This window comes from Haemaphysalis longicornis, unplaced genomic scaffold (genome assembly GCF_048455015.1).
Source record: "Haemaphysalis longicornis isolate Haplotype H1 unplaced genomic scaffold, Haemaphysalis longicornis Haplotype H1 scaffold_8, whole genome shotgun sequence".
Lineage (NCBI taxonomy): Eukaryota > Metazoa > Arthropoda > Arachnida > Ixodida > Ixodidae > Haemaphysalis > Haemaphysalis longicornis.
The window spans coordinates 158,736,000-158,763,910 of NW_027526445.1; the positions used below are offsets into that span (position 1 = coordinate 158,736,000).

The 27,911-nt window shown below is 46.5% G+C and overlaps 1 protein-coding gene across 4 annotated transcripts in view; it reads right to left on the reverse strand.

The window, feature by feature from the left end:
* Window positions 1-3,513: 3,513 nt before the first annotated feature.
* The window catches only part of Gek (serine/threonine-protein kinase gek), a 103,663-nt gene continuing 79,265 nt past the window's right edge, over window positions 3,514-27,911 (reverse strand). Inside the window, exons 26-43 of one of the 4 annotated variants that reach the window (XM_077680667.1) lie at window positions 27,362-27,433; window positions 26,522-26,586; window positions 24,810-24,949; window positions 24,112-24,193; window positions 22,951-23,091; window positions 22,692-22,764; window positions 22,530-22,592; window positions 22,049-22,129; window positions 21,449-21,612; window positions 20,262-20,427; window positions 19,222-19,326; window positions 18,599-18,679; window positions 17,988-18,085; window positions 16,564-16,820; window positions 14,108-14,207; window positions 11,742-11,805; window positions 10,966-11,108; window positions 3,514-8,575 (exon numbers count right to left, since the gene is read on the reverse strand). In XM_077680667.1, the coding sequence (XP_077536793.1) occupies window positions 8,408-8,575; window positions 10,966-11,108; window positions 11,742-11,805; window positions 14,108-14,207; window positions 16,564-16,820; window positions 17,988-18,085; window positions 18,599-18,679; window positions 19,222-19,326; window positions 20,262-20,427; window positions 21,449-21,612; window positions 22,049-22,129; window positions 22,530-22,592; window positions 22,692-22,764; window positions 22,951-23,091; window positions 24,112-24,193; window positions 24,810-24,949; window positions 26,522-26,586; window positions 27,362-27,433 (2,063 nt within the window). In that variant the 3' untranslated portion in view covers window positions 3,514-8,407. Of the gene's footprint in view, window positions 8,579-10,965; window positions 11,109-11,741; window positions 11,806-14,107; window positions 14,208-16,524; window positions 16,821-17,987; window positions 18,086-18,598; window positions 18,680-19,221; window positions 19,327-20,261; window positions 20,428-21,448; window positions 21,613-22,048; window positions 22,130-22,529; window positions 22,593-22,691; window positions 22,765-22,950; window positions 23,092-24,111; window positions 24,194-24,809; window positions 24,950-26,521; window positions 26,587-27,361; window positions 27,434-27,911 lie in introns of all 4 variants that reach the window. The other 3 variants (XM_077680666.1, XM_077680665.1, XM_077680664.1) reach the window with 3 other exon arrangements.

Here is a 27,911-nt window from a genome sequence, read left to right on the forward strand (position 1 = left end):
CGCTCGCTGTCAGTGTCTAGCAACTGCCGGAACCAGGCGGCGCAGCGAGATAACGGACCCAAGTAGAGCCTAGCGGTGTTATGGACCCAAACAGGGGATTCGAAAAACAAGCAGTTGATATTGGCGGTGAGCGCGACCACGGGCGGCGCTGCGAAGGGCGTCTTCGTGACATCAACTTAAAGATTCTCGCACTTGTCGTTTGCTTCATTCGGGCTCGCTCTCCCTGCTGTTTCTTTGTGCTCGGTTTACTTTTGTCTACACCACATTTTGTGTATGCGCAACTTTTTATTATAATAAAATACTTAAAATCGCAAACACTAGCTCAAGGCGTGATTTACAGTACAGTTTTCGACACCACTTCGGAAGAAACATTGCCGGCGCGGCCCCATTCCTGCGAAGCCAGTCCTGTGCGGAGAGTCGGAGCCAGGCGTCAGCTTCTGTATTCAGAACTCTTTCGAACAAAGGGAACATACAGAGTCTAAAAACCGACAACAGCGAAAAGGCAAGACCAAAACAAATTCCAGGCCTTCGGGGCTCTCAGCTTTGGCAGAAGGCACTACGATTCCTGGTAATCGTATGCAAGGTAAAACAGTTTTTGCAACCTTGCCGAACGCTCGAAAGTATTGTGTCACATCACTTTACGTTGGCATAGCATGGAAGTGTGCCAACATGCATTATGGGGCGCGAAAAATGTAAGTTGAGTTCCAAATAACCTACGGTGTGTATAGGCGCATGCTGGTGCAGGCTTCTAACCAGTATGGAGGCTTATTGAGCAAAACAGGTAACGTGTGCGGTAAAAATACAGTAACAATATGTTTCTTGAGGCCTTGAGGGACATTTCTGTACATTTCCAACAGCCATGCCTTCCCAATATTCAGATATGCGTTATAGTAACACTGCACTCGAGTACGAGGAGGAGGCAGCGGAGGAGAAAACTTTAGCAGTAAAATCGAGCTGGTTAGTGGGCGGGTTCCTCAGTCTAAGACAGAGAGTAATTTTCTTCAGTTCGTGAAACATCATTACCCCGAGTAGGCCAGGATTTGTTCTTTACGCCTGGAACAGTTGGCAAGCAATAAAGAGCCGCTTGGAAATATTCATCGGTTTTGGTTCTTGTAATATACGCATGACATTGCACGTACACTATTTATTGCATTAGTTAGCGAGTTTATGAAGCCTTCAACACCGTAATCATGTCATATCTGTTCCGGTTGAGATTCGGTTCGTTAGTTACGATAGAAATTCGGGGCGGAAAAGTCCCCTTCGAGTACTCTGGACAACGTCGTCTGCGTCGTTTCGCGGTGGCGTAGCATAAACCTCATTGCATTTGCATGTGAATAAACGCACGCTGCAAATATGCACCTTCTTGTACGCAGCCATACCGAAAGCCAATTTTTTAAGAATTTAGTGTATGCCTTACAGCCTGAAGAAAATAGCCACACGAACTATGTGCGCCTCTCAAACATTCCCAAACTTCCTAATAAAACGTGTGTGGCGGTGCAGAAAAATTAATGCATTGGGCATAGAAAAAACATTCACCTGATACAAGTCAACAACAACGAAATGAATAGAAGTCAACCGCTTTGTTTCCTGCTTTGCGATGCGCGTGTAGGGACGCGCTGCTTGGTGCGTATAGCATTACACCGTAGATTCTTCACAAGAAAATCTCGAAAATACTTGGGGGAGCCTACGCATTTTGCATACTTATCGAGGAGTTCTGAGCCCTGAACCTCGCAAATAAGCTAGAAAGGACGAGCTACATGCGATTATCTGACCGATGCTCTGAAGAAAGTTGGTCTCTCTCTCCTCGTTCGTTGCTAACTTGTGCGGTATACAGCTTGAAGTTATTAAGAGTTGTCAGAAGCTGGAAAAATAACTGAATTACTGGAAATACACTTTTTGATGCACTAAAAGATCAGAGCATGCGATATTTAGCTTAGGCTTTTCTGCCCCTCACAAGTGGACCACAGCGGCGTGAGTGTGGCAGCAGCGCAAGTGTAGCAGACAACAGCTGCGCGAGTCCCTAAGCTGACGTCAGAGCCAGGGGGCGCCACTCAAACATCTCACCACCAATAATCATAACCGTTTGGAACTCCTGAACCGCTGGTGTTAGTCATAAATCTCCCCGTTGTTTAGCGCCAACAAAACTACAGGTGCATTTGAGATGATGCACCTCAAGTAATTATTTGACAGAAAGTGACAGCAGTGAGCGGATAACGGCGCTACAGCACATTAAAGGCCAACTGCACTCAAAATTTCGACCGCGCGAAATCACTGCTCCTGCATAGTATGACTAAAAAGACCGCGATGTACAAAGTATGACGCCTAAAATGTGCGTAATTATGCCGCAAGCGACCAGCAAAAATCAACAATTTTGAAAACGAAACTGGGCAAAACGCGGCCATTACGGGCAGGCGGAAGTGACGTATCAGCCGTCGGCGCAAGCGGCCAGACGGCGCGAGCTGTGCGGACCAGCCGACGCGGCAGGCTCGGCCAGCCAGGAGGAGAGTGTGAGCGCGCGCGTGTGGGGGGTGTGGGAGGCGCGCGGAAAAGCGAGCGCTTGTCCCGCAAGCACGACACTATTCGTGCGCTCCGACCACAGCACACTGTGTAGGCATGATGTCGCGACGACACTCGAAAAGGAGAGAAGCGTACGGTTAACGAAGCCTCTTCGGAGCCATGAAAGCCAGGCGTACCGGCGGCGCAAAATGCGAGTTTCCTGGATTCTCCCGCTGCGAGGCAGGCCGATCGGCCTGGACGGCTGGCATGTCACTTCCGCTAAATGGCTGTTTGCGCGACACGCCGGCAGGTGCTTTGTCGTCTGCAAGGGCGTTATTTTGAGTGCCTGAAACTGAATAACCACGCATTGCACAGAGCTACCGGTCGCGTCGCAGTAGTTCTCATGGTACCTACTACACATTTCAAAAGCATTTAGCCAGGGTGAAATTTGAGTGCAGTTGGCCTTTAAGACGAATCACTGCTCTGCACTTCCGACAGCTTTCACATTGAGTGGAACGGCCTTAATTTTTCCTGAACACTGTCACGTGCGCAACAAAGGTAAGGAAAGAATCGAGTTATCCACAATGTAGATAGTTATCTGCACATTTCCTGTCCTCCAGGTCTGATTACAGTTCCTTTTCCATTGATGTAATCGATGCTATGACTTTGATGATAAGGCTCCCGCTAACTTGCAAAACAACAACCCTCGGTTAGTATTGGGTGTTCCCCTCATTCTCGGTGCCTAGTGTACTATATCTTGGCAGTACACCGCAACCAGCCTAATGTAATCTCATCCACTGCGAAGGTTGTGATGTCATCTGGTGTCTTTCTGATACATCAAAATTGGAACACCCCAAAAAGATGTGGTGGCTGAAATGTAGGCCTGACATCAAAATAACACTAAACATAGGCTCATGACAACATCTGGGCACATCATCCACACGAATACTGGGTGTTCCACAGTGAAAAGGGAAGAACAGCGCATTTACAGCAAATGAATGCACACAGACAGACACATTAAAAAAGAGAACCATACTTGGTTTTTTTACTACTCTCATCATATGTTTTACACTTATGTACACACGCATAATGTTTGTGAAATTGGCAATTTCTACCGACAAAGCAGGCAGCAATGCGATCCCCATGCAGGCAGCAGCATCTTCCGAGGTCGAGGAGTCTTCGCAGAAATGCAGACGCACAAGGGGGCATAAAAGGCAAGAGCGGAGAGAAGACAAAGAGAGAGAGAGAGAGAGAGAGAGAGAGAACGCTGGGTTGTCCACTGAGTCAACTGCAGTCAGTTTGAGTCCTCTCAGCCTCACGCACTCGCGAAGCCGGGGAAATACACACTGCACACACATGCACAGACACACGTAATCGGATAGTACGTTTGCCAAAAAGATCCCGCGAGTCTCGTGATTGAACGACTCCCTCCACTCTCCAGGTATATAGTTCCGTTCGTGTATACGTTGCGTCGTAGCACCCGCTGCAACAATGCGCTCACATATTTTGTACTATGTAAAAATAAAGGATTCAAACACAGGCCCTTTTTTTAACGCGGCAAAAAAAAGCGCCACCATGTACACGCCACGTCCTTTGTCTAAAAAAGCGAGCCTACATTTACATACAGAATACTTGACAAGCGAGCTTCTCATCGCGGCGTCGTACACTGCACCCTCCAGAAGAGGAGGTCAGGGTCTCGAAATAAATATAAAACTCTTTTGCAAACCTATACACGTGTTCTTTTATATAGCAGCACCGAGGTACACTTCAACGATAGCTATACTGGTGCCTGTTGCTATACGTTGACCGCTGAGAGCCTGTCGATTGTCCTAGAACGGAACACTGTTTCGCAAGCAGTCGGAGCCTTCAAATATGATAGCAAAAGCTCCTATAAAGAGTCAAAAGCTCAAATAATTACTTGGCCAAAGCTGGCATATTAATTCTACGTTACTACGACCCGTACCGTAGCCCTGACAACAGCAACCGTCGACGAGAGAACATTCGCGGCTAACAGCCTAATACTGCAAAGAGGTGTTCTTTTCCAACGCTGTTTGGATACGCAGTGCCTGAAATAGACAATTTACTTGCTGACCCAATTCCTAAAACAGATTTTTCTTTCTTCTTTTAAGCTGTTTCTGAACTAAGCAAGTTATTCTCATTTTTCGAGGCGCAAAAATATTTTCATTTTCTAACCTTGTGGCGTGAAGATAAACTAAACATCTTGTTATTTTTTTCATACCTTCTGTTTTAATGAGCGCACAATCCTGACATCAGTCTTCTCTAACCTAAGGTGCAATTGTAAGAGTTCCTGAAAATGACATCGCAGTCGGTGATTACTGACAGCCCTTTGATTAGCAACCTCAGCGCTTAGAGGCTAGTAACTGTGTAATTTTGCCTTAGCCTGACCAAAGAGAGATGGGCCTTTTCAAACAGCAAGGATGGGGATATGCAGGCACAATGTATACATATATATTATAGGACATTAAAAATGCAGTGATAGTCGAGATTTAATAATTAATTTTTGCAATAGAGGACTATTAGTGCCCCACAGTCACGGTGCAAGCACAGGAGGAAAAAAAAAAAAAAAAAGACTGGCACCTCTCTGTCTTTGATTTACACAATATACAATACAGTGCTAAGCATAGTATTTACAAAAGAGCCGGGCAAATTAGTGGCACACGATCATATATACCGGGCAAAAATTGTACAAAGTAACTACTAAAAGAATTATACAGGTATACTTTCCTCAAACACTGCATAACAACAACAACAAAAAAAGAACTTCACATCTCATACTTTCTGTCTCTTGCAGTGATAGGAGAAAGCAGCAGCATCTACTACTGCAAAACTTGATATTCAATATTTGGGTAGACAGGTCCAATCATGATGCGCTTCAAACTCATTCCCAACAATGTCACAATGCCGCAGAAATGCCGCGGTTACAAGCAGTGACTCTTGTAAACTTGCTACATAAAAAAAAATTGCAAAGCTTCAAAGCCTCGAACCATTTCATTACGTTGTAGTTGTAAATGCACGTTACAACATTTAGTGCCTAAAACTGAAGGATTATCACTCTTATTAGCTTTGTTTGCGTTGCAAAAAGCGATCTACTAACTCTCTCTCAACTGTGTATGTATGGAATGCTCCTTAACGAAGCAGTCCCTCACCCACGCAACACTAAAAAATCATGGGGAAAAAAGGGCTGGCGGTCTCAGATTTACCGCAGAAGCCAACATTACATTTCCTTGCATTCAAGTAGGCCCATTCTCGTCAGACTCGATAGTTATACAACACAGAAATACCCTGTAACTGCATAACTGCTTCAGTGACGCTACACGGCCGGCGAAGTTACACTCTGAAAATGGTGCTCTCATCGTTGCTGTAACCCATTAATCTATTCTACAATATTGTATGCGGTATCTCTACCTCCTCACGAATAAGGTCTGAAATGTTTGCAGCGTAACCAAGAACATGGCATAACAGCATTGTATTAAGTTATTGACTCTGCCACAAGAACAGTAGACAAAACAAGCAGGGCCACAGTGACGTTACCTTCAATATATTGCTAGGGGTTGAATTTTTTTTTTTTCATTTATTGATAAATGCCGAATAGTGGCGAATTTGGAAATTAGTTGTGGTGTAGGCCACGGCGGCAGAGCAGGTATGCAGAAGAATTGGTCACAGCACAACAAATGACGCATTTACAATGTGAAGTCGTTTGCTGGACTGCGCATCCAACCCTTAGCAACAACCGGCATTGTTATAAGCGGCTTGACTGCATCGTCCTTCGCAAATGGAATTTCGACACCTGCGTGTCACTGACCGACACATTTTCGCAGTAATAGCAGCACTCGCGTCGTATTTGACAAACACCTTAGCACTTCACGTGCAGTGACCTCACAAAGCGATGATACAGTGTCGTTTTAGATGTACCAAACGTAGCACTAGTTTTTTTCTCTTCCTTACTTGCTCATCGGCAGTGCACCAGTACAAGCACTATTCCTTTAATTGAAGTAAGCACTGGGCTTTTCAGACTCTTCTCTATAGTGGCGACAAGCAATGTTCACTATTAACGAATTGGACCACATCACGTGCTATGCAACCTGGAACTTCCCATCTGAAGTTCATCAAAGTTTTACACGAAAGTGGGTACCCATCCCCGCTTGCTTTGCGCTCGCATTGACCCCTTGTGGCATCCCATTTAAATGCCGTCTGCCAGCGGTGCTTCGACTAAACACAAACGCTTGGCGGTATTGCGCTTTAACCATAAAAATGAAGCAACGAAACGTGAAGCTGTCAGCTAAGCTGCAAGGTAGCTTTTAGTTCAAACCAATCACGGTATTTGACCTAAGAAAAAAAAGGAGAACGAAAACATGACATCCTACGCAACACTTTGTGTCAGCTTAAGTTTTTTTTCCCCCCAGGCGTGACAGCTATCTACGCAAACAAATTTTGAAACTCTAGGATTTAAGAATATTGGTGGTATAGGCTGTCAATTGTTCAAACGAGGCAGATGTTGTAAAAGAAAAAAATAGTGGATTGGGTGGCTGAAAGGGGGGCAACTGATCTGTTCTTGAAAAAAATTGGGGGAATAAAAAATTGGTGGAAAAAACATTTTCACTTCTGCACTGCCCCTTTTTCACACATGGCAAGACTTTCGAAGCCACAGGAGGCATCCGCGAGCCAGGAACATTATCATCATTGTGTTCGTGCGTCGCCAGATGAAACGACCAAATATCCGTCTCAAGAACACGTATGCTCAAGAACACGTTGAGTCACACGGCAGTCCGTTCTGTGTGCTCCTCTCTGATTCGCCGTTAAGATCTTTCACGCAAGCTCCCAGAGTGTTGTTGCACGGGTCATCCAAGATCGCTCGGGGTGACTAGGAGGAGCAAGTGAATCAAGTCACTTTTCACTGTTTGCGCAAAAAAGAAGAAGAAAGTAAGATCTCTCCTTTTTTTTTTCTTTTTTTGCATCGACAGGCCTATTCACACTCGGAGTGAAGCAAAGGAAATGCTATCATAACTTTTTCCCTGCCGCATTACCTGCTCAAACTCTCGTACACAGATGCCACACAAAAAGAAAAAGAAAAAAAAAAAGCAGGCTGCATAATGCTGCTTCGTACAGAGTTCATTTGTACAAGAATACCTGCCCAACGTACGACATACGAAATACATTTCTGCTTCGGGTGAGAAACCCTTGCTTAAAAGAAAATGAGGTGAACACAATCCTGAAAGACTGGACAGGTTTTTCCCTGCAACCAGCTACCTGCTCGAAAAGAAAACGAAGAACAATTAAAATCAAGCGCAAGTAAGCAGGCAGGGTGGCTAGCTTTGAGCGTCTGAAATTGGTTCATCACAGTTTCAGTTATGTGAACCACAAACAGCCTCTCAAGGCGTTCTGCTCTCAGGCTATCCAATAGCTCGGAGGCGATTCCATTCTTTCTCTGCTTATCTTTTTTTCTTTTCCACTACTAACAAATACTTGTGACGCACACCGTCGGATAATTGTGACGCATCGGTTTGCAGCATGCGTCTTTATCAAAGAACGCACGGAGGGGACTCGCAAGCAACTGTACAACAGACATCTTAACTCACATTGGCAAAAAAAAAGTTCTGCACTTGCTATCAGCACCACTACTCCAACCCGTGCGTACGAATGCCTCCGCAATCATCGAAGGCCCGCGAATGTTCAGGAAAAGGAAACGAAAAACGCCTTGCAGCAGCGATGCGCACCGATCTCGCAACACTGTATCTAAAGCCTCTGTCGCGGTGTTTTTTGTCACGTGACTTATCCCTGCCCTTTTTTTTCTTCCTAGCACCGCAGGAGGGCGTAGACATTTGCAAAACCAGCGATGTTGGATGCGGGGAGGTGGGTCAGCCCGAATGAAGACACTGGCCGGGCCTCCTCCTTAGCTCTGTGACTCGTAGCTCGAAGAGAACTGGTCGCGTGTGTCTTCCAGGCTCAGGCCCAAGTCGACGGGGCTCGGTGGGCTGCTCAGGTTCGAGCTGTTGTTGGAAGCGATCGAGTGTCGCGGACTTGGTTGCTGCTGCTGCTGCTGCTGCCCTCCTCTCGAGTCCTGCTGTTGTAGTTGATCGCGTCACACCGAATGAACAAAAAAAAAAATTATGTTGGGAGTTGAGTAACAACCATACACACACAACACACAATGTGAGCAATTTTTTTAAAACGCACAGATTCCCTCAAATTTGTTGTGAAGTAATTTCTAATCGAGTGTTCTAGTTATTCTCACACTGGCATTCGTTCAGTCTTTTTACAAAGCAAGGAATTCATTGTACTGTTGAATGTTAGACTACATGAAGTGAAACAAGCGAGGAAACATGTGCTTTCTCGTTTCTTTTTCCTGAGTTCAGTTTAGTTTTTGTTTGTATGTACAATGAATTGCTTGGTTAGTAACTAACTTGCACAGCTTTCCCCTTTGATTGTCCTTTTTTGAAATGACTTTGTTCAAAGCTTTAGCCTGATACAACGAAAGCAAGTGTAGTCAAGTTTAGTGCAGTTTTTGTTGGACGAGTTTGGTCGACCACTTTTTGTTATGGTCGGATGGAAATTTTGGCATTACAAACAGTCATGTTAAACAAAACTTATTTTTTCTTACTCACACCAATGACCAGGTGTTGGCAGATTTACTTTACACTCAAGTTCTTCGAGCCACTTTCCGCAGAACAAATTCCAAATGGCGTTAAGGTACACAGCGCGACAACGCAGTTTTTGTTGCAAGTTTACTCAAACTAGTAGCCTCTTCGTAGAGTCATCCAGCAGGCAACCTTTGTTTTAAACACGCATAGAAAAGGTTTAAAACTCATTCGTACACACTTCAAGGGCAGGCCATTTGAAGCTGCTGGATGCTCACTGAACCAGCCAGCCTAGCCAAATGCCTGGACATTAACATTCCAATTATAAACACTTCATTCCTAGCGTAGCCAGTGACCCAGCAAGGATGACAACCCACCACTGCTTAGGTCCTCACAAGTGTAATTTGTGTGCACATTTATGTTAGAGGAATAAAGAAAGCCACCTCGCTGAATTGAGATAAAATTCTGACTGCAGAAAGAAAAAAAAAAAAAAGCCAAGCTTTCATGGCCACCCCCATGACACAACTTTTTCGCATGTTCGCATTAATTGCTGAGCTAACTCTAAACGCCATTGTGGTACCAATGCGTGCACAGTCGATGACAACTTTAGACCAAAATACCGTCCTTATATGCAGCGAAATAACCCAGCCACCTCGGCATGCCATGCAACTCCGGTAAAGAGAAGAACCGAGATGAATTTGGAAACAAAGACGCCCCACCGGAAACAGAAAGGCAAAATCATTTTTCATACATACCAATCCTTAAACAAACAAATAAAAGACATACTTTTCAGTCTTGAAGTGTGCAATTTGAGTGAAGTGGTTTCTATAAACTGGGCATGAGCATATCACCATATGGGTCAGTGATATCTTTCCTATTGCTAAAGAGACTATTCGGAGAGCTGTATGGGATTACAGCAAGTTCTGGCACAGCATTTGACTGGTGGCAGTCGGAGCTGTTAACAAGGCGGTTAGTACTTTAACGAGTCATTTGCCAAGTTTCCTATTCCTGATAACAAATTCAAGTGCATGTGGCATTCAGGCCACCGAAAACTGTTGCAATGAACTTGAAACTTTTAACTGCAGCCATTTTAATTAAATGTACAGCTGGTAGTAACAAAATGCTGTCAAATGTACAGGCCACCTGCCTATGTGGAAACACAGCAAGGAACAAGCTCTCAGGCATATAACGTTACTAGTTAACTTGATTAATGCAGGCACGGCACTGAATTTTACATCTGCACATAAAGCCCACTCTGAACAAAAACTGTTAAACCAATTTATGCAGTCAATAAGCCCGATCAATAATCAATCAATTATAATAATATGCAATCCCCCCCCCCCCCCCCCCCCCCTCCCCCAAAATGCCTGCGATCTTGTTTCGACAACTTTTACTTCAAGTACAGCAGCAGCTTTCTGCACTTCCACAATCTCGGGCACAAGTGCAGGCTCCTAATGCGTGCTTTTGTTTTTCCATACAGTTGTATAACCTAACGCAAAAAGGTACCCCCCAGAAAACAGGCTCCGCAGTACGTAGTTGTCCCGTCAAGCTGATGCTGACAGCGTGCATTTTGAAGGCAAGTGCTTATATACAACTAAGACCTTGCGATGACCCCTTTTTTAAACGTGGACCTCTACGAAACCACAGTGCTGCTGCTCTTTTTGAACGCCTTTCTCAAAACAGTCTCCCTATTCCCAACTTAGTGATGGACTAAACAGTGGTCTCTTCATTCTGTTAGTAAAAGAGAACGAGGCATCTTTTGCAATGATCCTCAAGCACTTTGTTTATGGGCATTTACCTCATGACTGATGGGCAGCTATGACTAGAGCAGCGCTTCTACACTGACAACAGAGAGTGGTAGGGAGGCACTCACATCGTGAGTAGGGCCCTGCAGCATGGAGGTGTGTTCTTGTGACGAGAGTGAGCCGTCAGGAGATGCAGTGAGTGAGGACTTTGCGGTCCTGGGCATTGTGCCGGGAGCCAAAGGCGCGGGCCGCTTGGGTTGCATTGGAACGCCTGCCAGACAACGGGAGAGCAACGGCGCGAGTGTCAGAGGATCGCTACCGGTGTGCCTACGTCGTTTTGCATTTTTAGAATATTTTGACCAGTAAAAGGAACTGAGTTTTGGAGCCGAGCTGGTGGGGCAAAAAGGCACAGTATCTGGATTTTCTTTTAATCTTGAGAAATGTGTTTAACTTAAAGGCTACGACGACAACCCTCTGTAACTTGCCACGTAACTTTTCTTTCAGTTGTTTGCAATCGCTGAAATGATTGCAGGATGATTCTTTGAATGGTCTGACTGTATTTTCTCGTTAATGACAGCTGGCAACAATTAAAAACTGACACCGACCATGAAAGGTTGTGAAACAAGGCTTGTACTGAGGCTGAAAAATGTCCTGGTTTTTGTAAACTTTTGCGGCTGGTGTCTGTGTTTAGTTGCCATCACGTGTGTTGCCCAGGTAGATAAGTTTCCATCCAACTATTCATTGAGTTTCCTTGACACCTGTAAGCACTCACACTCTAGGATAGCCAAAGTTACAATTCCACAGCCCACCCTTACCACGCGAGTTTTAATTATTTGTCAAAATAAAATCTGACATCTTGTGGATAAGACAGCCTCGAGAAGGGAGAGAGACAAGACTGGGGTACCTGGAGGCTTGACAGACTTGACCCAGGCCCTCTTTTCTTCCATGGCTGCCACACCTTGCACTGTCTGCAGGTGGGGAAGAGGGAATTGCAAGGAAGAATCAGACGATGTGGTTCTGGCCTACTGTAGCCAGGAGCACTGAACATGTCACAGCATTGGCCGTTTGTATTTCACTCATAGTGAGGAAAATGAAAAGGTGGGAAGGGGGGAGCTTATGCAGCCTCAGGAGCAATAGCGCTGAAGGATCACATGGGGTGTTTCAATGGCTCACCATGGCACAATGTGTAAATTAATAATGATATTATATATACAGTCAAATCCTGCTACGACAAAACTGACGGGACATGCAAAAAATTTCGTTGAAGCGGAAATTCGTTGTGGCAAAATCTGCCCCAGCACACTACAAAAGGGCAAGAAAAATACTCCCGGACGTTATCCGCATCACTGACCGCAATAATGCAATCTTTGGAAGAAGGAATGACACTCAATTACGTCATGTTTATTCGGATAACAAATCTGTCAGTGGTTACCAAACTGTTTTGTACCCGCAAATGCTGTCGTAAAACACACTGCTGTACAACAACACACATCTAGAGAGCTGGCCCCTTGCAGATAGCAGCAAGGTAGTGGGAAGCCCCCCTCTTGCTTGTGGCAGGAGCCCCGCCTGTTATCTTATCCTCTGACTGGGAACCCCTGCACCCGACCTTAGCTGGTAAGGGAGCCCTGGCGATAGAAATAGGATGACTGAGAGGAAAGGGAGTGCTCGCGATTGAGATACGATGATGTTAAAGACTGAACAGGAAATCATTATGTTTTCTTTTGACTTGGAAGAACAGTAGAAGGAAAACTGCAATCACAGCTGCTACGATGCAAAGCTCATTTGCGTGATTTCAACTAGATATGGATTGGCCGTAGCTTTGGCTTGGCGAGCCGTCCCTGCACCTCGTGTAACGGCGGCCAGCCACATCGCTATCACCAGCAATGGTGTCCATCTATGAGTTCGTTTTTGTTTTTGTTAACGAGTGGTGGTGTGGCTGCACTGAGCACATTTCTGGTGAAACTAAGCACCCTGAATGTATAGGAAGTTATAGATAGCTGGCGTTATGCTTGTTTTATCATAAAATAAGCGTTCAAACCCAACTGAGCGAAAATTTCGCTGAAGTGAAAACAAGTCACACAAATGGTTCGTTGTGGTGAGAACTTAGTTGCATCGACTTTTACGCCTAGCTGATTGGGAATTGAAAATATCTCGTTAAAGTAGAAATTTCATTGATGCAGAGTTTGTTGCTGTGGGGTTTGACTGTAACATAACGGTGAAATGTGACTATGATCATGTAATATTACAATCATATAATTATAATCACCTCCTTGTTTCTATTAGTGTTTATGGTATATAATAAAGTACGGCATGACAGTAACTGCTTGACCCTAACGAAATATCTGATATAGGTTGTATTCACTGGCGTGGCACGCATGCCGGCAACCATGTGTGCCACCTTAGCAACGAGGATGCATGGGCTTGGGCATGGCAGTGCACACAGAAGGCGTCCTAGTGAGCTCGAAAGCATTACCTCGACGTTAACGACCGTTTCTGCAGTGTCTGACAGCCTACCTGTCACAAGACTCGAGTGAAGTCGTTGGCAAAGGTCAGCTTACTGCAAGCTGCCGTGGTTTGGTATCGGCTACTGATTGCTCACCTGTTGGCGAGCACTCTCTCTTTCAGTCGCTTTCCGATCGACGTCGCTAGTCTCCCAGCTAACAGTGCACGCACCAACTTCAGCATGCACTGCTACCTGTTACGCTGCCGTCGTATCTCAACTGGCGTGCAAGTGAGCATTCACAATTTCTCCGGAAGCATTATTTGGCTTCTGTACTGAATGACTCTGCTGTGTGCAAGGTTCAGGTGCACATGTTTTGATATCTGTGTTTGCAGGCAACTGCGCTGCGAACACAGAGCAACCGTGGCTCCATTCCTCAGTTGTGATGTGGAGTTCTCTAGGGCAAGTAGAGCATAACCACGCAATGTCCCTGCTATTATTCATATCTGTTTACTTTGATGTCACGGCTGAGTCGGGCGGTAATGACACAGGCAACAAATGCGGGCACTTTTTTTTTTTTTTTGCGCAGACACGGTGAACACAGTCACGGCAGTTTTCAGTGTTGCCAATAGAAGAAATCGGCCACTAAACTTTTATGTGAATACCATCTATAAGCATACGTAGCAATTCCCTCTTATGTAGCTTATGCAGCATGTTTTATTCTCCGACTGGAAGCATTATAATTATTTATTATTATTTTTTTTTACCAGCCTGCACATGATACACCACGATGGTGAGGATAGGGGACACACACACACAGCTGTCCTTACCGTTGGGAGATCAATGAGCTTCTGCAGCTCGCTGGGCCCCATGTGCTGAATGTGGTTGAAGTTGGACGGCGCAGAGATCATCCTTGACCGCCGGTCAGCACTGCACGGGAATAATGGGGGTGTGAACGGAGGCACGAACATGAACTGAAGGCCCTAGACAGCACCCACAAACCCCTCGCTTGCCTCTGGGGAAGTGAAGAAGTGTTCCTGAACTAGTAATTTGTGTGTCAACACGGTTGAAGAATGCAGAGCAAGGCACAAAACAATTCCTTAACTGTGAGAAGAGCGTGATGTACTGTCAAGCAAGAAGAGTTACACAGGCCTGATGGTTTTGAAAAGATGTTCAGAGTTTACAGCACGGTGTGAGATATACTTTTCGGTGAGGACAAACTATGCAAAACAACACTTTTTTATCATGCAAATAAAGTCCCACAATAGACGTCACCAAGACCATTTATAACAGCGCCCTTAAGTGCGGAAAAAACAAAGCTACTTGAATGCCAGCCACTCGGACCTGTCTGGATCTTTTTGGCTACCTTTTTCGGCTACTTTTGCATCTTTTCGGCTACTGGGATCTTTTTGCTAGGCCTTTTTGGCAGCTTTCGCGGGCGCTGTGCCTGCTTGCCGTGGCTTGGCAGACTCTGCCAATGGAGCAGACGAAAGTCAGGAGAAAGCCGTGCGGAAACAATTGCGCTTGCTGCAGTGCCTGTAGTCGCGGTTTCAATGTGTCCTTGGCAGGCGCTTTGGGTCGGTAACAGTTTAAACAAGTTATAAAATTCTAAACCGAAGTGATTTGACACTGAACGAAAAATTAGAGCACAAATACTTCACAAAGGATTGTAATGTCGGTACGCAGTTGGTAACAAATAAGTGACATTATTTGACATTTCCTGTAATCCTAAACAAATGAATGCGTGCACTGCAGCAATCCTCCGCTAATATCGTCGTTCTTCGACAGACAACAATGCTACTTGCAGTCGGCCTTTGTTTGAGAGCGCAGTTATACAAAAATGGTACTTTTCAGAGCATGGAGGGGAAGTTCTGCTCAATGTCGAATAGGTGCGTAATTGCAAACAATGCAGTGTCATCAGTTTTTCTCGTTGACTACCATAGCACTTCAGCACTCAGTCACAGCGCCAGCAAAATGGAAGCACCCATTGGCGAAGCGGTCACCACGAAAAACCGTAAGGAAAGTTGTTGAAGGTGGAGCAGATAAAACTGGCGGCAGGTATGCTGATGTTTCCTGTCATAAATGATGTTATGCATCTCAGGTAATTTGATATGCAAACCTGCAGAGATGAAGCGATATTGTAGAAGTCTCTGGCGGGGCCCAATGTTCACGTTAAGTCTAGAACACTGTGCAGTTAGCAGTTCCACCACCACATGACCCATCCTTTAAAGGTCTATGTGCGGCACCACCAACTTTATTTGACAGCTTTTTGAACCGCTGTGTCCACACTTAAAAGTACCGTATTTTTGTGTCTATAACCTGCCTCTGCATATATTCCACATCCCCACTTTCGGCCTGCCAGAAAAGAAAAGAAAAAAAAAATCCTCGCATATTTCCTGCACATTTGATACAGGAAAGGCTGCACCAAATCTACTGCTCAAGCAAAACACTACATACTGTGTAGACAGAAAAAGCGTATATATTAGGCAAGTAGAATACACTGAGCGCAAGGTGAAAGTCACAATTCACTCACTGTCACTGCTCTCACTAGAGCTATCACCTGAGCCACAGTTCTCCCTGTTGTACACAAGGTCATCTACACGGCACAACGCGCATTGCCGGGAAGATGCACTAAAGGAAAAACCCTGCGTGTTACCGGCACCCCTACTTTGCCACTGAAATTTTCGCATTGTTGCTGGGGGTTATACATGTGAAAATATGGTATATCTTGCACCGTGGTTTAGAGCAATGCAATTGAGGGCATGTCTAACCATTATCTGTGAAAACTGTGAGCGTGGAATGTGATAACACCAGCAAAACCTGTGGCCCACAGAAATTACTAAAGCCCGGCTGACAAGAGACTGAAATGACATCAGTGTGTGTTCGAGTGCGCACTACTTTCAGGGACAGTTGCATGTAGGGCGCTTCAAGTAACCTGGACAAGCAGTTAAAATTAATAACGTGCAATTGTCCAGCAACAGATAACAACCACGCACGGACGCTGTTGCAGATTTCTAATTTGTCGCCAACATGGACAGTATAGATGATGATGATGATGCAGGTGTCGAGAAAGAAGTGGCACGTTGGCACGCACGAGGAGTATGAGAGGCATGCGCATGAGTTCGAAACGCTGCGCTTGGACCAGCGTGCACGGCTTAGCATCGCTCTCTCCACGGCGGCAATAAACGCTGAAGAACGGTTTTCTCTTTCCGTATCAGACGCGTCGACCACCTGGGCCTGCCCTCACAGCGTAGGGCGGTGCGCACGAGGGAAGGTGGTGCCGCACCTCTTCTGCTTCTCGGCCTCCCGCACCGAGAACCTCCGCCGGGCCCTGGTGACCAGAGCGGCCGCCATGGAGGACGTGGACCCCCGCAGGGAGGGGGCCACATGGGTCATGCCTCCGCCTCCGCCAGGCCGGTGGGAGCCCGGCTCCGACGCCCGGACTGCAAGGTCCCTCCGGTGGATCGGGTGCATGTAGAGCACGTGCGGCGCCTCCGTGGCCATCGAGAAGCACAGCTGCCCGTCACGGCACAGAGGCTTGGTCTGCAATTGCGGGAAGAGAAGCGGTGAGGGAAAGGAATACAGTAGCCGACTGTTTTTTCGGACTCCAAAGATTCGGACTTGCTGGATATTCCGAACTTTCCCGAGGAACCGACAGTTGTCCCATAAGAGTAGTGGCTCACAGATTTTTTTCGGACTGCTCTTTTATTCAGACCATTATTCGTTCCCCTCCAGGTTCGAAAAATCGGTCGGCTACCGTACGATATTTATTTACTTATTTTTTTTTATTTGCTCACTACTGCTTGCTGCCTCTTTGCAGCCAGGGCAGGAGAGGTGCAGAGCAGAGGAAAAGAAAAGAAAAGAATAGAAAAAAAAAAAGAAACACAACAGTGCAAACAGCCACAATAACCAACCAAACAGGTACAGTAAAACCTCGTTACAAGAGACACTCAAGGGAACCAAAAAACGTGTCTCTTGTAACCAAGGTCTCTTGTATGCAATGTTGCTAACTTGGCAAACATAGGAAAACCAACCAAACCGCCTTCATTCAAATGTCTCTTATAACCAAGTGTCTCTTGTAACAGTGTCTCTTGTAACGAGGTTTTACTGTATTAAAGCCGGGGGTCCGCTGGATAACTGGGTAGCCAGAGAAACAGTCAAGATCTGCTCCATGTGCTTCTTTCGGCAGTCGCACGCACACATGGAGATTACGCACACTTTCACCTAAGCGGGCGGCTGGCTTGGCGCTTGTTAGCTGGCTACAATACCCACTCCCCCTGGCCATTATGGCAGCGTTTAATATTTTATTTCTGGTTTAAGAACCATTGATTTCTATTGGTGACTAGCCAGGGGCATGTGCACATTTCAGGCGAGTCACATTTTGTACTTTCCAGTCTTTTTAGCCACGCTACAGAATAATGGCTTTGAAGAGGTCAAAATTTTCATTGGATATGTGCACTAGTAGTGCATTGAGTACAGAAAGATTGCATTCCACTGTCACCTATGCACGTGCCTATCTGTAGGACTAGAATTTCCCCATTCGTGTCATTATTGCCACTAGAAAGCAAGCGTGGTAAGGAGGGGTTAAAAGCAGCTGTATGCATATATTCGACTGTGATAACCACACATGCACATTTTACAATAGACAAGAGTATCACATGCACATTTTAAAATAGGGAAGAGGAACTCCAGGCGAAGCATGAGACTTGCCTTCTTGAGGTTCATGGTCTGCACCCAGTCACCGGACGTCACTTCAAACACATCAATGTGGGAATCCATGTACACACACAGGTACGAGTCGTGGTAACCTGCACGCACACACAAGCACGAACATGACGGCTATGAGGTGAGAGACAACGTGCAAGCAGAGACCTTTTCACCAACATGAACTTGACATCCCAATAAAAACATATCTAGAAATACGCATCGTTACACAGGCAAGAGTGCAGTGAGCATAAAGGGATAAGGAAAGGTTAAAATATAATTTTTTCCACACTCCACAGGTAATAAAGAATGCACTTGCATTATCTTCTTAATCCTTTTGCATGCCACTCGAAGGTATCACTCCCCATTTCAGCTTGTACCAATGCAACTGCTGACGAGTGTGGTCATGTACTTTGTCAAGCAGAGTACTACTGGCGAAGCATAGCTGTTACGCTAAGCTAAAAAGAGTTTTAGGAAACAGTTGGTCAGCATCTCACTGCCGCTCTGCCCCTTTCAGGTTAGGCGCACCACTGCAAGTAGGTGGGCATGAAACCAACCACACTTTGCAATAGAGAGGAGGCTGAACGAGTCCGCCAGGAGAGGAGTGTCGCACTCACTGACTGACAGGGGCACGGCTGAGAACATGACCTCCTTCTCCCGGGTCTTCTTGCCCTGGCCGTTCACAAACACGCCCAGCTCTGCAAGAGTCGAGGGGAGGAGAGAAGAAGGGATGCAAAGACATCAGGGGGGGGGGGGGCCCTCTTGCCTCTCTCTCTCTGAGAGCAATGCCTGTATGATACGCTGGAAGCACTACTACAAGAAGTTTTTCACGGTGCCTTTCACTAAGCAAGGCATGGCACGAGGAAAGGGGTCACACGATCCGGCCTTTCACGATGGGCCAGACATTTAAAGCGGAAAAATGAGGGGCGAGAGCACGATTTCCCCCCCACAAGGGATGGCCCCATTTCACTTTGCTTCTCACTACTAATAAGAAGTGATGTATCAGTGATCCCACTTGTCTTGAGGGACAGTCAGACTTCATCTTGCTCTCTTACATATAAGGACTGGATCAGAAAGAGAAGCATAATGGCACTCCTTCAATTGGGATGAAGGCTCGTAGACGACTAATGCTCACAGCATTAATCAAGACAAAAAAGGAAACAGTTGGACGCGGTTTCGTGACAAGGCCCCCGCGTCTTTCTAAAGGCAAAAGCGAGAGCGTGCGGCGGCAAGCACTCACGGCTGAAGACCAGGAGGTACTCGTTGTTGGGCAGCTCGACGGCCATGAAGGCATCCATGGTGTTGTGGTGAAGGAAGGACAGGTTGTTGTCGGGCTGCACCAGGCCTGCGAAAACAGGGGCAGCAGGGGGGTGGGACACGGATAACAGGTGAGAATCGGCACTTTCAGCAGAAGCCAGCAGATGCGTGCTGGGTAGAAGGCACGCGCACAATCTAAGCACAGGAACCGACCTGAGGCCAGTTCATAACTGGTCACAAGAGCATTAAAATAATCACACACCTCAAACTGACTGTCTGAAGGCGGATGTTGTGTCAGATGAACATATTATTTATTGAACTGGTAGGTGTCCAAACACATTTGCTGGGTGTCGTAATGGCGAACACACCCCTACATTTTTACAAAAAAAACTCCCACCTCCCCTAGCGGGAACGCCTGTGTAGATGCGACGCATAGGGGTTCACGTTGCAGGGTTGGACAGTGGAGGAACGGCGCTGGAACAATGGAGCGGAGCGGCGCAGGCACCGCGTTTTATAGCGCGCATAACGGTGAGGGGACGCGCCGGCGCCAGTGCGCCTGCTGCGGCTATGACGCAACACAATCCAACACAATCCACTTTAATCCAATCCAATCGAAATCCAATCCAAGCCAAGGCAATCCATTCGAATCCAATCCAATGCCCCTCGCGAGGGAGTGTTCGCTATCGGAGAGGAGAGGGGGTGAGCGGCGGAGAGCGCAGCTCACGCGGCGAGGAGAATGGGGGAGGGGCGGACGCCGACAACAACGCCGACGCCGGATGCAGGGACAAGGCGGGTGAATGAGATGCAGTCGCATCTAATACCAATGCAATACAGGTGCAAACAGCACCAAATTACTGAACCTGAACAAGAATACAGCCATTCCTTGCACTGAAAAAGGAGAGTTTCACGTGGACGCCTCAGAAGTGAGGGAAGCTGACATGCAGAATAACTGATTGACTGAAGGATCCAAATCAAAGTCTCTCGATTGCACACACCCTGACGAGCCGAGAGGTTTGAACTTACAGACAGGCTCGGCAGTCCCCTGCAGGCTGTACAGGTAGAAGAGGGAAGGCAGGCCGACGCACAGCCGGTCCTGCCGCACGTCCAGGCACTGGGCAGTGCCCGGCACACTGATCACCTGCCGTCCACCGTGCCGGCTCTTGGTCCGGTTCACCTGGTGCACCAGCACCTGCAATCACAGGGGGACAAGCCATCCGTCCGTGTGTCAAGAAATCGGCATCCGCATTGAAGTGCAACCAAGTACGACTGCGTGCTTTTCTAAATCAGGTCCATATGTGGAAGTTTGCTTGAGTTCGGGGTTTAACGCGCTCAAGCTGTAGCAGAGGGCTCTGCAGGGCCGTACCCAGAGGGGGGGTTTGGGGGTTCGAACCCCTCCCGAAATCTTTTCCAAGCAGCACGTAAAGAATACTTACTGTTGCTTTCAGCAAAACTACCCCCTTCCCAAAATTCATAACCCCCCCCGAAAAAAATTTCTGGGTACGGCCCTGGGGCTCTGGATCAATTTTGACCACCTGGGGGGATCTATCCATAACATGCGTTTCCATTTTTCATTTTTTCTCTCCACCAGAAAAGCAGCCACCATGGCCAGGACCAAACCTGCATCACAGTATACGTACTAAAAGGTAGAGGTGTGCCGTGCGGGGGGGAAAAACCAATGGAGAGCGTGGGTCCCTTTTGCGATGAAAAAATTGTGTGGAGTGCAGGCGTTCCCCGGAGAACTCCTGTTGCAGCCAGCGCCACCTATAAGTTTTTAAATCAAACTAAACAGTTATTTGACGGGTTTTATAAAACTTTATACCATGAAATAAAGAAATAAGACTATCTCGGGCAATAAATAAGGATTAATTTGACACACAAAACTTCTGAAACCAAGTGGTAAGCAGCGGCCGCCAGGTGTGCTGCTTACAACAGGAGTTCCTCAGGAGAAATTTTCATCGCAAAAGGGACGGACCCCCCTAATCGGCCCTGAACGACACACCTCTCTCTTCTAGTACACTGTACCTGCGTCCTTGGGGTCCACAGCATGACGCCTTGGCCACTGAGCCACTACTATGGCGGGTCCACATATGGAAGACGCCCCCAGCTTTCAGGTTCTAGCTGCTGACAGCTACGAATGATCCATGAATAAAACCAGCACCCAACACTGGACTCGGTGGTACTCGCAAGAAGGAGGAGCGTGGGAGACGTGCCTGCTTCTTGACGGCCACGCAGAAGTAGTAGGTGGGCGTTCCCCCGTGGTCCATGTGGGTGGTGCAGAAGGTGGTGCAGCCCTTGGTGTCGGCCACCTTGATCCAGTCCACGTCGTGGCCATCCAGGGCCCCCACGGGGATCAGCCGCAGGTGCCGCTGTTTGCCTGCACGCAAAAGGGGAGGGGGGTAAGAGAGGGAACGGGTCGACTACTTTGCGGCAGCAACTGAGTGTGAAAGAGAGGGTGGAGAATGCGAGCATGAAGCCCTGCTGGATGGTGAAGGCGGTGGGAACTTTGTAAACTGCCTATGCATGCATAGGCTTGCATATACTGTTCCAGACATATAAAAAAATTCACCATTCTTTCTTCTTTGTAAAGAGACATGCAATTGGTTGCACATTAGCTCTAGCACACCAAGACCTTCTTCGCACCAACACCAAAAAGGCATGGAAGCACTGCCATCAGTTATGATTGCACCAAACGTGGTGGTTACTGTACATGCTCTGGTGAAGACGTCAAAGTCAAAATTGCAAGGGTTGGAAAACCGTGCACGTTACAGGGGCCTTCTTACCCCATGTTTACAAAACACGAGTGAACGCACCTGCGATAGCGATGAGCAGCTGTTCCTCTGGAATGTATTCGAGTTGGGCAATCCTCTTGCCATCCCCAATGCGGGCAATCTCTGCGAGAACAGGGCAGCACACACCATGTCGGAGGGGGCCAGTCATATTTTCGAGAACAACGGCCCCCAACGGGCCCCATTACCCGCTGCACTTTTCCTACCCTGTGATTCTGCTGTTCTACTACAACAGAGTCTTGCCATCTGAACAATGTTCATCAAGTGTTCAGTAATCAAACCCTTAAAAATAACAGCACAGGAAACAACCAAATTCAACAACACCTGACTTTGCTCTCTGCAAGCCTGTTAATCAGTGTTCCAATGGTCATGATTGGAATCCAGATAACGACCAAATAAACAAAGTTTTGCTTCGGCTAATGGGAAAATTTTAGCATGCACACAGCCACGGCTACTGTTAATGTCCCACCATCCCAAGTACAGTAATATGACGAGACCAGCGTACCTTCTCTGTCCAAATCCACGCAGTAAAGCCCTTCTTCAGTACCCAGGGCTATCCTCTCTGGTTCTGTGCAGACAAATAAGAGCACAAGACACAAACTTTCAGCCACCTGCCTCAAAACACTGCCACGGCTGTGGTGAGGAGCTGGGAGACGAAGTGACTCACCTATCACAGCAGCTGATAAGGCATTCTTGATAATCACAAGTGTGCTATCTAGGATTTCCTTCGCCTGGAACACCTGCACACAAGCACATACAAAGGAGGGTCACGGCAGTGCATCACTGCTGAAAGGAAAGAGGCTACAGACACAGTAGGAGCAAGGCTGTTTTGCAAGCAGGGGTGATTTCAGGCACGGCTGTACTGAGCACAACTGTTCCGCAAGAACCAAACGAGAGAGAGGGAGAGAGTGTCCAACAGGACTGACCGTCCGGTGGGGCAGCCTATTGCGTCGGAGTATGCGGTGCAGCTCGTTGAGTGCGTCCACCCACTTGACCTTCTCGCTCTCCTTGTCCACCATCATCAGGGTCTGGCTCTGCAGGCCCCCGTCCATCATCGAAGTCGTCACCTGCGTCAAGGGGGAACAAGAAAGGGTTCACTGCTGATCAGAGAAAACAAAGACCGGCTCGTTTTTTTTTTTATCCCCCGAGAGGAGTTCAGTTCCATCTGCGTCCCTTGACAAAAACGAGCATGATGCAGGGAGCTGGATGCACGGAAAAGGATGCGGGAGAGGACTAAGGATTATCCTTGATCTCCTAAAGGAGGAGCGGGCTGAAAGCCAATTTCGTTTACCGCCTAAATGTGATTATCGAGTCACAACACGTCACCAGGTAAACATTTTAGGGTGAAATGCGAGATTTACAAATGCTGTCGCGTTTCAGAAACACCAGCAAGGTGAATCTAAGTGGAACCCTGAGCACCAAGACTTTCTAGGCTTTTCAACTTTCCAACACCAATCAGCTGGGTCTACGAAATTGCAGGGGATGATAAAAGCAGGCCAACACAGAGAGGCATCCAAACAGCTCACATTCTGCATCTTTTCTTTAAACGTTGGTTTTACTTCTTTAGGTGTATCAAACTATTTGCAAACTGATGCTAACTGCCATACATATCCTAAAAGCAACTCATGGGTCAAAGTGGGGGAAACATTATTTTTACTAAGTGGTGGCCTGGTTACCAACAACTTGCTACCGCAAGAAAAGGAACTCATACCGACTTGAGAGCTGCAGTAGTCAACAGCCCGCGTGGCAAAGATTATAACAGACCAGACTAACAGATGAACCATATTCAACTAAAACTTATTCGCTTTATACCCTTCAACTGCTGCTGAGTGATGCCTCCTTGAGCATGTCCATCTCCACTGCCCCAAACCCCTCCTATTTCCTTCATTTGTCTTTCCTTTCCATTTCTACTATGTTTAAATACTCCTCTACTGTTGAGCACTTACTTTGCATCAATGCAAAGAAGGGAAAAAAAAGTGGGAGAAAATGGGGGGGAAGAAAAGTGCACCCTGTGGCACACCGAAAAATGAAATGCGCATCTTTGCTTCCAAACACTGATTCCTCTAAGCTCACACAAAGCCTCTCACCCTGAATATGCAAGGAATGTCCTTCCGGGTGGCATGGATCACATCAGACTCCAGGACTGAGGTCACCGAGAATTCTTCGTCTCTGCGAGGGGTAAAAAAAAAAAATTAATATTGAACCCAATGAAAAATCTACTCACTGGCATAAACACTGAAGTGACTGAGGACTAACTGGCCGTGAAAGCTTGGTGGGCATATTGTGTTCAGGTGAAGTCACTGTACTATTGTACTATGTGGATTCACCAAACCTCTAAATGCAGCTCACTGCTTCCTTATTTACTCCTTACAGACTAGGTTTGCTTCTAGGCTTCCTCGACAACAATGTAAACGACGTTATGTGCTTGTGGTCATAGTTCCATGCACAAACGGCGTGAGCACAAATCACGCACGCTGTACACCTTAGAGAAGTTGCCCCTGCATTCATTATGGGTGATCAGTGTATAGCTGCAGTACACATGACATCTCAAAGAAGCACAACACTTGGGCATTGAACCCACAGGGATGACTGTACCGCTGAGGGGAGTAGCACCCATGGGATTGCATTGACACCTCGTGTTCGTTCCACACTTTGATTAAACATAGCACTACCTGTTCCACTTGTTACATGGCAGTCTCGCCATTGAAGTTGACAGAAGCAATAAGTGTAGACAGTGGTGTTCACTTTGGCGGGGGTTTACAAATCTCAGTGTGTAGAGACCTACCTCATGTCGAGCACTTGTGAGGCGGCCACGGCGGGCTGCACGTTCTTGTCCTGAAGAAGGTCGTACAGGAAGAGCTTGAAGTCGCACACCGCCACAAACTGCCGCTGCCAGCCCTTCTTCACCCCGCCAAGCTTGGGGACCTGATGGTTATTTAATTAAAAAAAAGGGGGAAGGGGGGGTAGCAACTTCACTTCAAATACCATAATAACCGAGGCACAGGGGCCAGAATAAAACTACTGGCCAACTTGTATGCGTCAAAGCAATGCCTTAGCTACCATTAACCCCAAAGCAAAATCACAGGTTGGGCACGTCACTTTCTTAATCAGTCCTTTTTGAGAAACACTCACAGGCTACGCATCATGCAATGCCTTTCATTGCATGTCCTCGTCAAGTATTTGGTTCGCATGGCACAGACTCCTTTTCAGTATTATCCTAAGCAATCAAATAACTCTGAAGCTCGAATATAAAAAGATGAGTAGTATTAAAGGAGTACTGACACGAAATTTCAAAGCTGAGATAACTATGTAAAACGCTTCCTTTTTATCAGGAGATATCTCCCAGCAAGTTTCAACAGCAACCGTTCAGCGAAACATATTTAAAATCCATTTTAATCTTCGCCCGCACGAGAAAGCCCAGAGCGGGCCAACGTGACATCATCTGCTACGTGCCCCAAACTGCCGACGTCGGGGCTCCCGTGACGAAGCCGACGCGCTGGCTGTGGTTGGCGCGCGCTGCTCGGGCGTGTGTACACGTCATGGTTTTGGGACTGACGTCATGCTGCCCGCGCCTGTGGGGACGGCGAAAACCTCGGCCGGTCTGGGCGCGCGCGCGCGCTCGCTCGCGCGCGCTTCCAGAGAGGCAGCGATACGGCAAGAATGGCGACGCCATGTGATACATGCTGTCATGGCGGCCGCTCGGCGTTTTTTTGTCGAAACCGAAACTGGCACGAATAAACGACGCCGTAAATGAATGTTTACGCTGTGCTCGACCGTCTAATCTGTCATTCTATGATTAGTGGGCTGATAGGCACGCATAGCAGCGAAAAAAACGTAACATAAAAATTTCGTGTCAGTACTCCTTTAAAGCTAAATCAAAATTTGGGGCTTCCACATCATAGAGGCCACCTGCAGTTAAAACAAAACGAGTTGGCGAAGGTGCGTCAGCCAAGGTTGTGCACCATTTTACAAAGCATTGTAGGAATGCATACGGAGGAAGCCAAATGACCGGAACTCCCATAGCCAAGCTGTGAACAACGTGGAACCCCTGAAACGCCATTACTCTGGAAGATTTAGCAATAAGGTTTTGTTTTTCATGCTTGCGTAATCCATAAACAATTCATCTGAATACTCGGTGTGAACTGGAACAAAGTACCCAAGAGAAATGGTCGAGGCTTGTCTTTCTTCCTTCATTATTTTTTTGTATATCAAAAATGTCGAACTAACACTAAATGGACAGCTACAACTGCGCAGTGGTGACTCTGACCTGTGTAAACGGTATGCAATTACTGTTGCAGGGAATTTTAAAATGGCTGGTCTGTGAAATAAATAAATAAAAAGGCTTGCTTATTATTTGTTGCAGAAATTTTTCTTATCATTAGGGGTTACACATAACAAGAAAAGTCCATGTTACAGGTATTTGAGGATGCCAGTAGTGGACTAAACACCACTGGACACCTCAAGGCATACACTTGACACAAACGTGGTTGCACTTACCTTGACATAACCCTCGTAAGCTGTGCCAACGCCTCTCGTAGGGTCAATGCCAACTGGTCTTTTGGCTGCAAAGAGGCGCAACAAGCTTGGCTGCAGAGAAGCACTGCAGTTGCAAGAGCAATGCAGGATGCAGCTAATACCAGCACAGAACTGTGTTGCTTAGTAACAGTTGCAATGACGTCACGCTGATTTCCAAAGTGGTTTGATGCTTTCCAAGTCTTTGCTTTAACTTTGTTTATGTATTTTTATGGGTTCAAATTGATTTTTGTTCTTTCACTGGGAATCTACGAAGGGCAAATGCACTTGCAATTCGTTAGATACTACGTCATGGACATGTCAATGCACTATCATAACTGACATAACAAAATCAGCGAGGAAATAATGTGAGAGGATATGATACGTTTGAACTTAACACTTTTGTGAACAAAAAAAATGGATGTAAATCAGCTGAACCAACCACTGATTCTGAACTTTAGCTTACTTAAGTAATTAGGCAATGCTTGTAACTCTCTTCACAGTCTTTGTAACATGGTGAGAGTTTCTCCTGGCTCCAAAACGATTGAAAATAGCTTGCACTCACTTGAACATGTTTTGTACAGGCAGAAAAACTTGAAAAAGCACATTTCCTCAACAGGACAGCACATAACTGATGGAATTGATGCTCTTTTAAGCAGTACAATTTTTTTCTGCCCTTCAAGCACTATGCATTTCATAGACAGCAGGTGTCCACGAGGGAATAGATTAAGTAGGGGCATCAGAAACACTAGTACAAAACTAAAACTAAGGATGGTTGCGCAGGATGTCAAAAGAAAGAAAGATTGTAACGGGGGTAGTCCTTACTCTGGTCCATGGGCACAGGACACACGGCAGGCACCTTATCCTGGCAGGTCACATGGCAGGCAAAACCACACACTGCACAAAAAGATTTCAGAAAGGAAGAAGAAAACAGAACAGGGGCTGCTTAGTTAACTTTCTTACAAAAACAGCTTATGGAAGAAATAACAGCACAGGATTTTGAAATTTTGTTTGGCTTGCAAGAGAAACCACACTGGTTGAGTGCACGGGGAAAAGAAGAAGCCTCCTTGACACAAGCTTCTCCACTCCATAGAAATGAAATAGCTGCACCAAAACGGAAATTATTTTAAACTACCGAACTCGTTCCTACAAAAACGGCCAGATTATGATTGACCCTTTGCCTACCATAGATTAGCTGAGCTCATCTACACGGGTTGTACCCCCCCCCACCGAAGATGAGCTATGCTCGTTGATGCTAAAACAAGCGCTTGCGCGCCACCGCAGTCAAGCTACCCTGAAATATCTTAGTTTACTTAACATGTTAGTCATGTTTATCATGCTGTTTATCATTTTAGTTTATTTTGAACCAGTTTTA